The 15,071-nt window shown below is 50.4% G+C and overlaps 1 protein-coding gene and 3 pseudogenes across 1 annotated transcript; 2 read left to right on the top strand and 2 right to left on the bottom strand.

Annotated features, from left to right (window-relative positions):
• Window positions 1–2: 2 nt before the first annotated feature.
• LOC134502865 (E3 ubiquitin-protein ligase NEURL3-like) lies at window positions 3–2,800 on the bottom strand (annotated as a pseudogene).
• A 2,095-nt stretch (window positions 2,801–4,895) lies between these two features.
• Window positions 4,896–6,448, top strand: LOC134502864 (inositol 1,4,5-trisphosphate receptor-interacting protein-like 1; annotated as a pseudogene).
• Window positions 6,449–6,451: 3 nt separating this feature from the next.
• LOC134502863 (E3 ubiquitin-protein ligase NEURL3-like) lies at window positions 6,452–9,261 on the bottom strand (annotated as a pseudogene).
• Window positions 9,262–11,340: 2,079 nt separating this feature from the next.
• On the top strand, window positions 11,341–12,900 carry LOC134502862 (inositol 1,4,5-trisphosphate receptor-interacting protein-like 1). Its single transcript, XM_063311382.1, has one exon. The coding sequence runs from the start codon at window positions 11,341–11,343 to the stop codon at window positions 12,898–12,900; it is 1,560 nt and encodes a 519-aa protein (XP_063167452.1).
• Window positions 12,901–15,071: the final 2,171 nt, after the last annotated feature.

The raw sequence follows: 15,071 nt of genomic DNA, 5'->3' as shown, positions 1-15,071 counted from the left end.
AACGCCTGGCAGCCCGGGAACATCAGGGTGTTGGCCTTGGACCCAAAGCAGACCATCCCATCTTCGGCAGGGCTTTCTTCAGCAACTTCCTGCAGCTCCAGGCAGGTGGAATCTGCAGAGGCATTAATATTTCATGTGGAAGACTGAAACAAGCGTCACATTTTTTAAGTAATAAAAAATGAAATCCTGTTTTGGGCATGTCTTCTACTTGCGGCCTGTTACAAGTCTTGCTACAACATGGGAAGGGATACAAGGTCCGAATTTATCTCACAGATGTCCCAATGGTGGCTTTTATATGGTATCTCCCTCTTACTGGGAGAGAGGAATTCATAACCAATTCATAACAACACATCAATCCATTTATAAGAGCAGAAGCAGAGTGTACTGAAAGCAAACTGCTTTCTAAATCAAGGAATACAACTTGTTGGTGCCCTCCACCAGATGTTTTGGACTTCAATCCCCCCAAATTCCTGGTCAGCATGACCTTAAGCATGCTTGAAAAGTGGTATAATGTTTTAAAACATATATTCTGGATTCTGGATTCTGTTTTGGCCTTTTAGTGATAGTACTCATTACTTGCTACTTATTAAGCTTGCAAAGCCTCCATCTTCCACATGAGATTAAAAAAAAAAGGCCTCCTCTTTCCAGGATGAGTGCTAAGGTAAGAGGAAGGAATCCAGAGATTTAAGAGAACACAAAAACATTGCCCTTGTTCATGCAAAGTTAGCAGCAGCAACAGGGGTGTCCACAGCGTATGGTCAAAAAAGAAGTCAAGACAGAGGCCATGATGGTGAGATCAAGGTTCTGGCTATGTTATTGTTTAATAAAATCTGTGAGCTGGAAAAGGTGCTACCAGGCTCCTGTGGTTTTGCTAGAATTAACTGACCACAGTTCTCCTCCTACAATGTCCAGCTGAACGTGGTTACCTAGACCGACTCCAGCCGTAGTTCCTTGAATCAGACGTCCCTTCCTGAGCCAATATTTCTTCTGGAAGTTCCAAGCGGATGGGGAGGCCCCCTTCTCTCTGCCTCCCCTCCAGGACCTTCTTTTTGTTCTGCCCCCTTCAAGATTCTATTCTTTAGGGGGGGAAGGACGTGCCTTTTGTCTTCCCTGGGTAAGTCTGGACTTGCGCATATGTCATGACCACATCTGCCCAATGCACATAGGTGCAGTTCAACGTGTTGATTCCACCAGTGGGAATCGGCTGTCAGCCTTGAGGTGGCTGAAGTGGGCCACGTTAGTGAAGGGGGAGAGGAGGAAGCCTTGCCGTTCCCTGGAGCAGGAAAGAGAGGCTTTGGGATACTCAGCTGCAGCTGTAGGCCTTTTCCAGATGCCTCTCCAACGCCTTTATCCCACAGGGCCATTTCACACATTGGACAAGACAAATGGGCGCTCCACCACGTATACGCTCAACAGCAGAATTTCTTTCCCCAAGAAGGATGTGAACCTCACATTGTAATCCTGTACTTGTAGAATCCAGATTTTTATTCTGAGATATAGAGAGGATACAAATGTCATGTCTACCGTTGATGCTACAGCTTGACCACCAGCTTTGCTGCAATGGCCACGGATCGTTTGGTTTCACCATGGAAGAAATGGAGAGGAAGTACAGTGGCGTGGTCCACGTTGTCTCTTCTTGCACGTATAAGGGAGATCCCCATACCCACGCTTAAACCTAACAAGCCTTGCAGATTGTATGTTGCTATTGTAGAATCACTTCGGAACAACACGTATTCCCTAGTCTAAGGGGAGGGGGGAAGATGAGCATCAACACGCAAAAGACCATGTCACGAAGTGATTAGGCTATCTTCATCAGAAGGTCACCTCTGAGTTGCCATCAAGTCGCTGATGATATCACCCATCCAACCCTCTCCAGATGTGGTGCGAAGTAGGTCAGAGATCCTCACCGTTTTAAGCCTTGGGAGAGACTCGAAGAGCTGGAAGGTGCTTTGCAGCAGCCTGCCAATTCCAGCTGGCCACTGGGGCCAATACAGATTCACCCCAAACAGCGTCTTTGGAAAACATTGGCATTTCTATGCTATCTGCAGGAGCTCTCTCGATCTCCCCCAGTTGGAAGGGGAGCATGCTGGCCCCTTCCCAGCAAGAAATATGTAGGTTTGAAGGATGTAAATGGGTCAGAGCCCACCCCCATCTTCAGTTGGGGATTACTTTTAATTGCACACCTCACTTTTCCCTCTCTGTGCGATTCATTTCTTCCATGATCCTCTGGCCTCACCAAGCGGCAGCAGCCCTGTCCTTCCCTCCACCGGCCCTCCTCTGAACTAAAAAGTCATCCAAAGCCAATTGTCGAGCCTGCGGTTGCTTCCCGAGAAGTTGGATTGCTTTAGTTCTTCCACAGACGTCCACAACAGTCCAAAGGGGAGATTCAACCGAGACACCATTGAAGAGGAAGGACCCTTCTGCCTCAAGCTTGGTGCTGCAACAAACGCAGCCCTGGTTGTCCACCCAGAAGCTGACAGTGGTATCTTCTGCTATATATTCATCTGGAACAACACATGCACAAGTCTTCCCTTGACTGACCAAGTCTGGGCACACAAATGGAGGCAGTTCACCAGACAGAAGACAGGGATCTTTCCAGGTGAAGCCCACCCATTGTCCACCCTGCCACTTCCGGTCGTCTTCTACAATTTTCACTGTCACTTTCTCGGATTGTTCTATGGGCCACCTGGAGAAGACAATACCATCATGGAACGAGGCTCTTCTACTTACTGTATGGCAAGATAATGACTTGGGATCCTTTGATGTTAGGATGGAAGAATAGAGGAGCATAGGAAGCTTGGAGTCAGCCGTGTGATCCCATGGAGACAATGGGACCCCTTTACGTCAGTGAAGAGGAAGATTCCGCTTCAAGCGTGTCCTCCGCGAGTGAAAAGTCTTTGACCACAAAAAGTCAACTATGCGAATGTGCTCACTTACGTTAGAAGATGAAACTGGAGCCAAATGCTATGGTGCTTCAACCCATTGCTGCTGCCACAATAGGTACATTTGTGAGACCGCCCCTTGAAAAAAATGATTTCACTGGGGTGAGGCTTGGGCAAGAAAGAAAGCACTTGTCATATTTACCTTGTAATCTACCTCTCAGAAAAAAACAAATAACTGCCTGAAAGGTGGGTTTTATTTTTAGGGAGCAACTCTCATTTTGGTTTCACATTTATTTGGATCAAGAGTTGCTCTTTGGAGGTTTATTGCAGCTTGTCCAGAAAAACCCGGATTTGCTGCTGGTAGGAATGACTTCCGATCGTGCTGTTGTTGCTGCCCCAGCCTCAGCACCCCCAATTTTGCAAGCGCTTCAGATCTGGGCCTCCTCCCAGGGGGCATGAGCTGTAGTTGTGTTTCAATTATGATTTATTACATTTCCTTTGATGGGTTATATTCTTGTTGATTTCATTAGGTGCCACCCAGTCAGTGTCCACTCTTAGAGACCACATAGAAAGATCTTCTCCATGTCCCCAGCTGGGTGGTCCTTCTGGTCTTCCAGCGGTGCCCCCATCGCCCCTGTAGCTGAGTCCTTCCCCCTTGCTGCTGGTCGTCCTCTTCTCCTCTTTCTTTCCACCTTTCCCAGTCTTAGAGCCCTGAGCCTTCTCCCGAGTGCTGGGTCTCTGCATCAGGGGTCCACAGTAGGATCCTTTGAGCCTGCTCATTGGTGCCTTGATTGAGACCTCTGGGTTGATAGGTTGGATGATCCATCAGTTTGTTTTCTTGGCCCTCCTCAGTATTCTCAGGAGTCTTCTCCAAGACCAAAGTTCAGAGGCCTCAAACCTTTTCTAAGCTGCTTCTTTAATGTCCAACTTTCTCTTCCCATGACCCGGGTCTAAATTCAAAGTGGGCCCCACAATGTGGAGGGGCTGGAAGGAAACCACAGAGAGGTGCTTTGGGGCGACTTTGTGGTGGACAGTAGTAATTGACCTTAAACTGGATCCAGGTAAAATAGAGGTAAGGTGTGTTTGGAAATGTGGATTGAGCTAAGACCGCAGAGCTGTTGGCTGGATGGGATGTATTTAAGGGCTGAAAACACTTTGGAAATCAACGGTGAGCTCCTTGACATGTATGGTGGGGATGTTCACGCTGGCTCCCTGTCATGCATTCCTTACCTGAGCTTATTTTGAAAAATGTCCAGAAATGCACCCCAAGGAAATTGGGAAGAGCCTTCCCTTCAGAATGTTTGGTACTTCTACACCCTTTGAAACTGGGTCTGCCAATTTGTTTCTAGGCCCAAATTGGAGCCCCCAGCCCACCCCAGGTGGAAAATAAACACGCTCCTGTCCTTGCTTCCGGCTTTTAGGACAGTGTTCCATTTTTTGTCTTTCAGCGATGTTGCTATTGTACTTGTGTTGCTTCAAAAGTACAGCTGTTTGAGGGGCTGTGGGGGAGGATTTAATATGTTTGGTCTAGAGGGGAAGGTGCTGGGCTAGATACCGGGCGACTGAGAGTTCTAGTCCTTCCTTAGGCATGGAAGACGGCTGGGGCAGTCGCTCTCTCAGCCTGACTCCCCTCACAGGGTTGTTGTTGTGGGGAAAAGAGGAGGAGGAAGGAGTATGAGGTATGTTCGCCGCCTTCAGTTATTTTTAAAATTAATAAAGGTGGGATAGGAAATAAATAAAATAACTAATAATAATAATGTCCTTTTAAGGCCAGCTGGGACTTCACAATCAGTCAAGTAACAATGGGCAGGGGTTACTAGTGCAGCAACTAGCAGCCAATGGGGCTCCCCGAAGGCTGGAAAATGCCAGGGCTTTCAAACCAGATTGTGACTTAGGAAGTCTTGTTCTGGGGTGCCAGAAAGGAGCAGGCAAGGCACAGAGCATGTGATTTCTTGCCTCCCATTGGGACACTTTTATCATTTGTGCTTTCTTCCAGAGACAATCCCTTTGGATATGGCCATCAGCCGGCTGATTTTCCTGGCCCTCGTGGCATTAGTCCACCACCCCGATGGTCAGTGACATCAATGATTCGGCCACGCGGGACCGTCTCAGGGAGCGTGAGGTGCGGCTGACTAGGGAAATGGGGCGCCTGCAGGTGGAATTGGATCAGGAGAACTGGGACTGGGATCCAGGACAGAGCCAGGAGCAGTGGAGCAGCGGTGAGCGAACAGCGGAAGACGGAACCCGGGACGGGTGGCCTTACGTAGGGCTGGTCCTCCTCATCCTCTTCGGATGCTGCAGACGCACCACTGAGGAGGAGCCCGGCTACGCCTCCAGCACAGACAGCTCCAGCAGCAGCAGCGAAGACGAAGACACTGATCTGGAACCCGCATATTACGACTCCAAGCGAAGATTGCTGGAGGATTTTTACTACCACCGCGTTGAGACGGAAGGGAGTGGCATGAGCAGCTTGTGCGATTTTGTGGAGGCGTTTGTGAACGATCTGCTGGAAGGGAGCCGGAACGCCCTTCCCTCTCAAAACACACTTCCTCTGCTGGAGAACTGCATTGGGGTGGGCAGTGCCTTTGAAGGATGGCCCGTGGAGAAGGTTTCCAAAGCGTTCTCTGTCCTTGCGCCCATATCGCCACCCAAGGGCCACTCCTTCCACACTGAAACCAGTGATTCTCAGGGTGCTCCAAGCAAGCACGGGCACATCTTGGTGGAAAGGGATTGCGTGTGCAACAGAGAGAAGCTGCTGGGGGACGTGGTGTGCTTCCTTCACCACCCGGAGCGACAGCTGAGCCGGGAAGAGCAAGGCGGCTCCCTATTGCACGTCCTTTGCACCCGTTCCCATTTGGACGGGGAGAAAGCCACCCAGTGGTTCCGAGCGCTGGTGAGCAAGGCCTGGAATACCCTTGGCCAGAAGTACAGCTTAAGTCTCACCATCCAGCAGTCTGGCAAGACCTGCCGGCTGAAATTGGAATTCCCATCCGGGAAGGGGGTCTTGATTGACCTTTTACTTGGGGTGCAGCAAGGAGACTCTCTGGTCTTCCTGACCCCCCAGGGTGGCAAGAAAGACCATCTAAACGGTACTGCTTGGTATCAGAGCTTTGCTGTCCAGGAGCTGCTCTTTTTCAAATGGGTGGGCCAGCGAGCTCCCAGGGACAGCTGCCACCTGAAATGCCTTCAGGTCCTCCTCTTCTTCCAAGCCTCCAGTACCCCAGGAAAGAAGAACCCAGTGCTCACCGACTACCACTACAAGACCTCTCTGATGCACCTCTTGCTTCAGGGGCCTCTGTCCTCCTGGGAGCCAGAGCAAACTGCACTGAGACTTGAGGACATCCTCCTGCACATGCGTGGTGCCCTGGAAGGAAAATACCTCCAGCACTTCCTCGTAGGGAACCTTGCCTTCCCTATTCGAATTCCTCTGCCCAGGAGCCTCCGAAGTGCTGCCCCCTTGAACCTTTTCGAGCCCTTGGCCCAGGACACGAGCCTTCATGCGGATGAAGGCGTTTGCAGAGGTGGTGGAGCAAGTGAGGGCTCTCTGGCTAGCACCGGGAGAATAGCAACGCCTGGCAGCCCGGGAACATCAGGGTGTTGGCCTTGGACCCAAAGCAGACCATCCCATCTTCGGCAGGGCTTTCTTCAGCAACTTCCTGCAGCTCCAGGCAGGTGGAATCTGCAGAGGCATTAATATTTCATGTGGAAGACTGAAACAAGCGTCACATTTTTTAAGTAATAAAAAATGAAATCCTGTTTTGGGCATGTCTTCTACTTGCGGCCTGTTACAAGTCTTGCTACAACATGGGAAGGGATACAAGGTCCGAATTTATCTCACAGATGTCCCAATGGTGGCTTTTATATGGTATCTCCCTCTTACTGGGAGAGAGGAATTCATAACCAATTCATAACAACACATCAATCCATTTATAAGAGCAGAAGCAGAGTGTACTGAAAGCAAACTGCTTTCTAAATCAAGGAATACAACTTGTTGGTGCCCTCCACCAGATGTTTTGGACTTCAATCCCCCCAAATTCCTGGTCAGCATGACCTTAAGCATGCTTGAAAAGTGGTATAATGTTTTAAAACATATATTCTGGATTCTGGATTCTGTTTTGGCCTTTTAGTGATAGTACTCATTACTTGCTACTTATTAAGCTTGCAAAGCCTCCATCTTCCACATGAGATTAAAAAAAAAAGGCCTCCTCTTTCCAGGATGAGTGCTAAGGTAAGAGGAAGGAATCCAGAGATTTAAGAGAACACAAAAACATTGCCCTTGTTCATGCAAAGTTAGCAGCAGCAACAGGGGTGTCCACAGCGTATGGTCAAAAAAGAAGTCAAGACAGAGGCCATGATGGTGAGATCAAGGTTCTGGCTATGTTATTGTTTAATAAAATCTGTGAGCTGGAAAAGGTGCTACCAGGCTCCTGTGGTTTTGCTAGAATTAACTGACCACAGTTCTCCTCCTACAATGTCCAGCTGAACGTGGTTACCTAGACCGACTCCAGCCGTAGTTCCTTGAATCAGACGTCCCTTCCTGAGCCAATATTTCTTTGAGTTGCTTCTGGCTTTTCTGGAAGTTCCAAGCGGATGGGGAGGCCCCCTTCTCTCTGCCTCCCCTCCAGGACCTTCTTTTTGTTCTGCCCCCTTCAAGATTCTATTCTTTAGGGGGGGAAGGACGTGCCTTTTGTCTTCCCTGGGTAAGTCTGGACTTGCGCATATGTCATGACCACATCTGCCCAATGCACATAGGTGCAGTTCAACGTGTTGATTCCACCAGTGGGAATCGGCTGTCAGCCTTGAGGTGGCTGAAGTGGGCCACGTTAGTGAAGGGGGAGAGGAGGAAGCCTTGCCGTTCCCTGGAGCAGGAAAGAGAGGCTTTGGGATACTCAGCTGCAGCTGTAGGCCTTTTCCAGATGCCTCTCCAACGCCTTTATCCCACAGGGCCATTTCACACATTGGACAAGACAAATGGGCGCTCCACCACGTATACGCTCAACAGCAGAATTTCTTTCCCCAAGAAGGATGTGAACCTCACATTGTAATCCTGTACTTGTAGAATCCAGATTTTTATTCTGAGATATAGAGAGGATACAAATGTCATGTCTACCGTTGATGCTACAGCTTGACCACCAGCTTTGCTGCAATGGCCACGGATCGTTTGGTTTCACCATGGAAGAAATGGAGAGGAAGTACAGTGGCGTGGTCCACGTTGTCTCTTCTTGCACGTATAAGGGAGATCCCCATACCCACGCTTAAACCTAACAAGCCTTGCAGATTGTATGTTGCTATTGTAGAATCACTTCGGAACAACACGTATTCCCTAGTCTAAGAGGGGAAGATAAGCATCAGCACGCAAAAGACGATGTCACGAAGTGATTAGGCTACCTTCATCAGAAGGTCACCTCTGAGTTGCCATCAAGTCGCTGATGATATCACCCATCCAACCCTCATGTGGTGCGAAGTAGGTCAGAGATCCTCACCGTTTTAAGCCTTGGGAGAGACTCGAAGAGCTGGAAGGTGCTTTGCAGCAGCCTGCCAATTCCAGCTGGCCACTGGGGCCAATACAGATTCACCCCAAACAGCGTCTTTGGAAAACATTGGCATTTCTATGCTATCTGCAGGAGCTCTCTCGATCTCCCCCAGTTGGAAGGGGAGCATGCTGGCCCCTTCCCAGCAAGAAATATGTAGGTTTGAAGGATGTAAATGGGTCAGAGCCCACCCCCGTCTTCAGTTGGGGATTACTTTTAATTGCACACCTCACTTTTCCCTCTCTGTGCGATTCATTTCTTCCATGATCCTCTGGCCTCACCAAGCGGCAGCAGCCCTGTCCTTCCCTCCACCGGCCCTCCTCTGAACTAAAAAGTCATCCAAAGCCAATTGTCGAGCCTGCGGTTGCTTCCCGAGAAGTTGGATTGCTTTAGTTCTTCCACAGACGTCCACAACAGTCCAAAGGGGAGATTCAACCGAGACACCATTGAAGAGGAAGGACCCTTCTGCCTCAAGCTTGGTGCTGCAACAAACGCAGCCCTGGTTGTCCACCCAGAAGCTGACAGTGGTATCTTCTGCTATATATTCATCTGGAACAACACATGCACAAGTCTTCCCTTGACTGACCAAGTCTGGGCACACAAATGGAGGCAGTTCACCAGACAGAAGACAGGGATCTTTCCAGGTGAAGCCCACCCATTGTCCACCCTGCCACTTCCGGTCGTCTTCTACAATTTTCACTGTCACTTTCTCGGATTGTTCTATGGGCCACCTGGAGAAGACAATACCATCATGGAACGAGGCTCTTCTACTTACTGTACGGCAAGATAATGACTTGGGATCCTTTGATGTTAGGATGGAAGAATAGAGGAGCATAGGAAGCTTGGAGTCAGCCGTGTGATCCCATGGAGACAATGGGACCCCTTTACGTCAGTGAAGAGGAAGATTCCGCTTCAAGCGTGTCCTCCGCGAGTGAAAAGTCTTTGACCACAAAAAGTCAACTATGCGAATGTGCTCACTTACGTTAGAAGGTGAAACTGGAGCCAAATGCTATGGTGCTTCAACCCATTGCTGCTGCCACAATAGGTACATTTGTGAGACCGCCCCTTGAAAAAAATGATTTCACTGGGGTGAGGCTTGGGCAAGAAAGAAAGCACTTGTCATATTTACCTTGTAATCTACCTCTCAGAAAAAAACAAATAACTGCCTGAAAGGTGGGTTTTATTTTTAGGGAGCAACTCTCATTTTGGTTTCACATTTATTTGGATCAAGAGTTGCTCTTTGGAGGTTTATTGCAGCTTGTCCAGAAAAACCCGGATTTGCTGCTGGTAGGAATGACTTCCGATCGTGCTGTTGTTGCTGCCCCAGCCTCAGCACCCCCAATTTTGCAAGCGCTTCAGATCTGGGCCTCCTCCCAGGGGGCATGAGCTGTAGTTGTGTTTCAATTATGATTTATTACATTTCCTTTGATGGGTTATATTCTTGTTGATTTCATTAGGTGCCACCCAGTCAGTGTCCACTCTTAGAGACCACATAGAAAGATCTTCTCCATGTCCCCAGCTGGGTGGTCCTTCTGGTCTTCCAGCGGTGCCCCCATCGCCCCTGTAGCTGAGTCCTTCCCCCTTGCTGCTGGTCGTCCTCTTCTCCTCTTTCTTTCCACCTTTCCCAGTCTTAGAGCCCTGAGCCTTCTCCCGAGTGCTGGGTCTCTGCATCAGGGGTCCACAGTAGGATCCTTTGAGCCTGCTCATTGGTGCCTTGATTGAGACCTCTGGGTTGATAGGTTGGATGATCCATCAGTTTGTTTTCTTGGCCCTCCTCAGTATTCTCAGGAGTCTTCTCCTGAGGCCTCAAACCTTTTCTAAGCTGCTTCTTTAATGTCCAACTTTCTCTTCCCATGACCCGGGTCTAAATTCAAAGTGGGCCCCACAATGTGGAGGGGCTGGAAGGAAACCACAGAGAGGTGCTTTGGGGCGACTTTGTGGTGGACAGTAGTAATTGACCTTAAACTGGATCCAGGTAAAATAGAGGTAAGGTGTGTTTGGAAATGTGGATTGAGCTAAGACCGCAGAGCTGTTGGCTGGATGGGATGTATTTAAGGGCTGAAAACACTTTGGAAATCAACGGTGAGCTCCTTGACATGTATGGTGGGGATGTTCACGCTGGCTCCCTGTCATGCATTCCTTACCTGAGCTTATTTTGAAAAATGTCCAGAAATGCACCCCAAGGAAATTGGGAAGAGCCTTCCCTTCAGAATGTTTGGTACTTCTACACCCTTTGAAACTGGGTCTGCCAATTTGTTTCTAGGCCCAAATTGGAGCCCCCAGCCCACCCCAGGTGGAAAATAAACACGCTCCTGTCCTTGCTTCCGGCTTTTAGGACAGTGTTCCATTTTTTGTCTTTCAGCGATGTTGCTATTGTACTTGTGTTGCTTCAAAAGTACAGCTGTTTGAGGGGCTGTGGGGGAGGATTTAATATGTTTGGTCTAGAGGGGAAGGTGCTGGGCTAGAAACCGGGCGACTGAGAGTTCTAGTCCTTCCTTAGGCGTGGAAGACGGCTGGGGCAGTCGCTCTCTCAGCCCGACTCCCCTCACAGGGTTGTGGTTGTGGGGAAAGGAGGAGGGGGAAGGAGTATGAGGTACGTTCGCCGCCTTGAGTTATTTATCAAAATAATAAAGGTGGGATAGGAAATAAATAAAATAACTAATAATAATAATGTCCTTTTAAGGCCAGCTGGGACTTCACAATCAGTCAAGTAACAATGGGCAGGGGTTACTAGTGCAGCAACTAGCAGCCAATGGGGCTCCCCGAAGGCTGGAAAATGCCAGGGCTTTCAAACCAGATTGTGACTTAGGAAGTCTTGTTCTGGGGTGCCAGAAAGGAGCAGGCAAGGCACAGAGCATGTGATTTCTTGCCTCCCATTGGGACACTTTTATCATTTGTGCTTTCTTCCAGAGACAATCCCTTTGGATATGGCCATCAGCCGGCTGATTTTCCTGGCCCTCGTGGCATTAGTCCACCACCCCCTGATGGTCAGTGACATCAATGATTCGGCCACGCGGGACCGTCTCAGGGAGCGTGAGGTGCGGCTGACTAGGGAAATGGGGCGCCTGCAGGTGGAATTGGATCAGGAGAACTGGGACTGGGATCCAGGACAGAGCCAGGAGCAGTGGAGCAGCGGTGAGCGAACAGCGGAAGACGGAACCCGGGACGGGTGGCCTTACGTAGGGCTGGTCCTCCTCATCCTCTTCGGATGCTGCAGACGCACCACTGAGGAGGAGCCCGGCTACGCCTCCAGCACAGACAGCTCCAGCAGCAGCAGCGAAGACGAAGACACTGATCTGGAACCCGCATATTACGACTCCAAGCGAAGATTGCTGGAGGATTTTTACTACCACCGCGTTGAGACGGAAGGGAGTGGCATGAGCAGCTTGTGCGATTTTGTGGAGGCGTTTGTGAACGATCTGCTGGAAGGGAGCCGGAACGCCCTTCCCTCTCAAAACACACTTCCTCTGCTGGAGAACTGCATTGGGGTGGGCAGTGCCTTTGAAGGATGGCCCGTGGAGAAGGTTTCCAAAGCGTTCTCTGTCCTTGTGCCCATATCGCCACCCAAGGGCCACTCCTTCCACACTGAAACCAGTGATTCTCAGGGTGCTCCAAGCAAGCACGGGCACATCTTGGTGGAAAGGGATTGCGTGTGCAAGAGAGAGAAGCTGCTGGGGGACGTGGTGTGCTTCCTTCACCACCCGGAGCGACAGCTGAGCCGGGAAGAGCAAGGCGGCTCCCTATTGCACGTCCTTTGCACCCGTTCCCATTTGGACGGGGAGAAAGCCACCCAGTGGTTCCGAGCGCTGGTGAGCAAGGCCTGGAATACCCTTGGCCAGAAGTACAGCTTAAGTCTCACCATCCAGCAGTCCGGCCAGACCTGCCGGCTGAAATTGGAATTCCCATCCGGGAAGGGGGTCTTGATTGACCTTTTACTTGGGGTGCAGCAAGGAGACTCTCTGGTCTTCCTGACCCCCCAGGGTGGCAAGAAAGACCATCTAAACGGTACTGCTTGGTATCAGAGCTTTGCTGTCCAGGAGCTGCTCTTTTTCAAATGGGTGGGCCAGCGAGCTCCCAGGGACAGCTGCCACCTGAAATGCCTTCAGGTCCTCCTCTTCTTCCAAGCCTCCAGTACCCCAGGAAAGAAGAACCCGGTGCTCACCGACTACCACTACAAGACCTCTCTGATGCACCTCTTGCTTCAGGGGCCTCTGTCCTCCTGGGAGCCAGAGCAAACTGCACTGAGACTTGAGGACATCCTCCTGCACATGCGTGGTGCCCTGGAAGGAAAATACCTCCAGCACTTCCTCGTAGGGAACCTTGCCTTCCCTATTCGAATTCCTCTGCCCAGGAGCCTCCGAAGTGCTGCCCCCTTGAACCTTTTCGAGCCCTTGGCCCAGGACACGAGCCTTCATGCGGAGGCAATGAAGGCGTTTGCAGAGGTGGTGGAGCAAGTGAGGGCTCTCTGGCTAGCACCGGGAGAATAGCAACGCCTGGCAGCCCGGGAACATCAGGGTGTTGGCCTTGGACCCAAAGCAGACCATCCCATCTTCGGCAGGGCTTTCTTCAGCAACTTCCTGCAGCTCCAGGCAGGTGGAATCTGCAGAGGCATTAATATTTCATGTGGAAGACTGAAACAAGCGTCACATTTTTTAAGTAATAAAAAATGAAATCCTGTTTTGGGCATGTCTTCTACTTGCGGCCTGTTACAAGTCTTGCTACAACATGGGAAGGGATACAAGGTCCGAATTTATCTCACAGATGTCCCAATGGTGGCTTTTATATGGTATCTCCCTCTTACTGGGAGAGAGGAATTCATAACCAATTCATAACAACACATCAATCCATTTATAAGAGCAGAAGCAGAGTGTACTGAAAGCAAACTGCTTTCTAAATCAAGGAATACAACTTGTTGGTGCCCTCCACCAGATGTTTTGGACTTCAATCCCCCCAAATTCCTGGTCAGCATGACCTTAAGCATGCTTGAAAAGTGGTATAATGTTTTAAAACATATATTCTGGATTCTGGATTCTGTTTTGGCCTTTTAGTGATAGTACTCATTACTTGCTACTTATTAAGCTTGCAAAGCCTCCATCTTCCACATGAGATTAAAAAAAAAGAAGGCCTCCTCTTTCCAGGATGAGTGCTTAGGCTAAGAGGAAGGAATCCAGAGATTTAAGAGAACACAAAAACATTGCCCTTGTTCATGCAAAGTTAGCAGCAGCAGCAGCAACAGGGGTGTCCACAGCGTATGGTAAAAAAAAAAGTCAAGACAGAGGCCATGATGGTGAGATCAAGGTTCTGGCTATGTTATTGTTTAATAAAATCTGTGAGCTGGAAAAGGTGCTACCAGGCTCCTGTTGTTTTGCTACCCAAAATTAACAGATCTCTCCTCCTACAATGTCCTAACTAGGGATTGGGAACAATTTGGACCTGGAGCGCTCAGCACCTTCTCAAGGTGCTCAGCTCCCCAGGAGGGCAAAACAGCTTTGGTTGCTGTATTGTTCACTGATTGCCAAGTGCCGAATTGTGATCATATGACTGTCTGGACACCGCAACGGCTGCGACTTTGAGGGCCAGAGGTTAGTCTCCTTGTTCAGCACCATCAGAACTTCGAATGGCTACTGAACAAGGGGTCGCTAAGCGAGGACTACTTGAATTTTACATTCTGGGGCAGTGAAGTACAGAGTTCAGGGTAACAAGCAGGTTGGATCTTTTGTCATATGTTGTGGCAATACCGCACTGGAAAGCTCAAGAATACTGGAAAATGAGTCATTGCAGAATGGAAGAAATTCTGAAAGGTGCAATCTGAGATACCGTATTTTTACTAGATTCCGCCAAACCACCGGTCCTTGCACTGCACTGGCATTGTTATATATTAACGGCTGCCAGGATTCTCTTTGCCTTGGCTTGGAAAAGATCTTTGATTATCAGTTCCGATGATTTGGAAACCTTGTCTATTTTTTTCTGCAAAGCCCCCAAGATTTTCCCCTTTCAAAAAACAACAAACGAACTCCCGAGGAAGCCACTTATGGGCTGCTCCTCGCAAATCCTACCCCGGGCGCAGCCTCGCTCCCGGTCCGCGAGCGCAGGCGAGGCTTCTCTTCCCTTTCCTAGCTCTGTGCTCCCGGCAGCCTCCCTGCCCGCTCTTCAGTGCGCTCCGCCCACCCCCCTCAGGCGCCCCTGGCGCGAGGGCGTCATGCGTCTTCGGCGCCTGCGCAATGGGACGGCGGCGGGATTCAAACCAGCGGCGTCGCCGGGGCGGGGAGAGAACCCTCGCCTGAAGACCGCCGGCGGCAGCGACTGGTCCCCGGAGCTCCGGTGAGCGGGGCGCTGGCGGGCGGGCCAAACGGGAATGAAGAAGCAAAAGTCCCGTCTGAGGCGAAGTCGGCAGCGGCGGCCTCGGGACGAAGCTGGGCGAAGGGGAAAAGGGCGGGAGAGACGTCGTGCGGGGAGCCGCGCGCTGATTGGTCGCCTCTGCGGAGGGCGGCCAATGAGGAGGGGAAGCCGAACTGGGTGGAGGGTGGCCGTTGCGATTGGCGCAGCCGAGCGCGGCGGAATGCAGCCGCTCTCGGATTGGCCAAGAGCCGGGCTGGCGATTGGAGCGGCTGCGGGCGGAGAGCAGCGGCGGTTTGGACGGGAGGAAGTGCGCAGGCGC

This window comes from Candoia aspera, chromosome 9 (assembly GCF_035149785.1).
Source record: "Candoia aspera isolate rCanAsp1 chromosome 9, rCanAsp1.hap2, whole genome shotgun sequence".
NCBI lineage: Eukaryota > Metazoa > Chordata > Lepidosauria > Squamata > Boidae > Candoia > Candoia aspera.
Note: the sequence above shows the minus strand (reverse complement) of the source record. Positions and strands in the feature narration are given on the sequence as shown.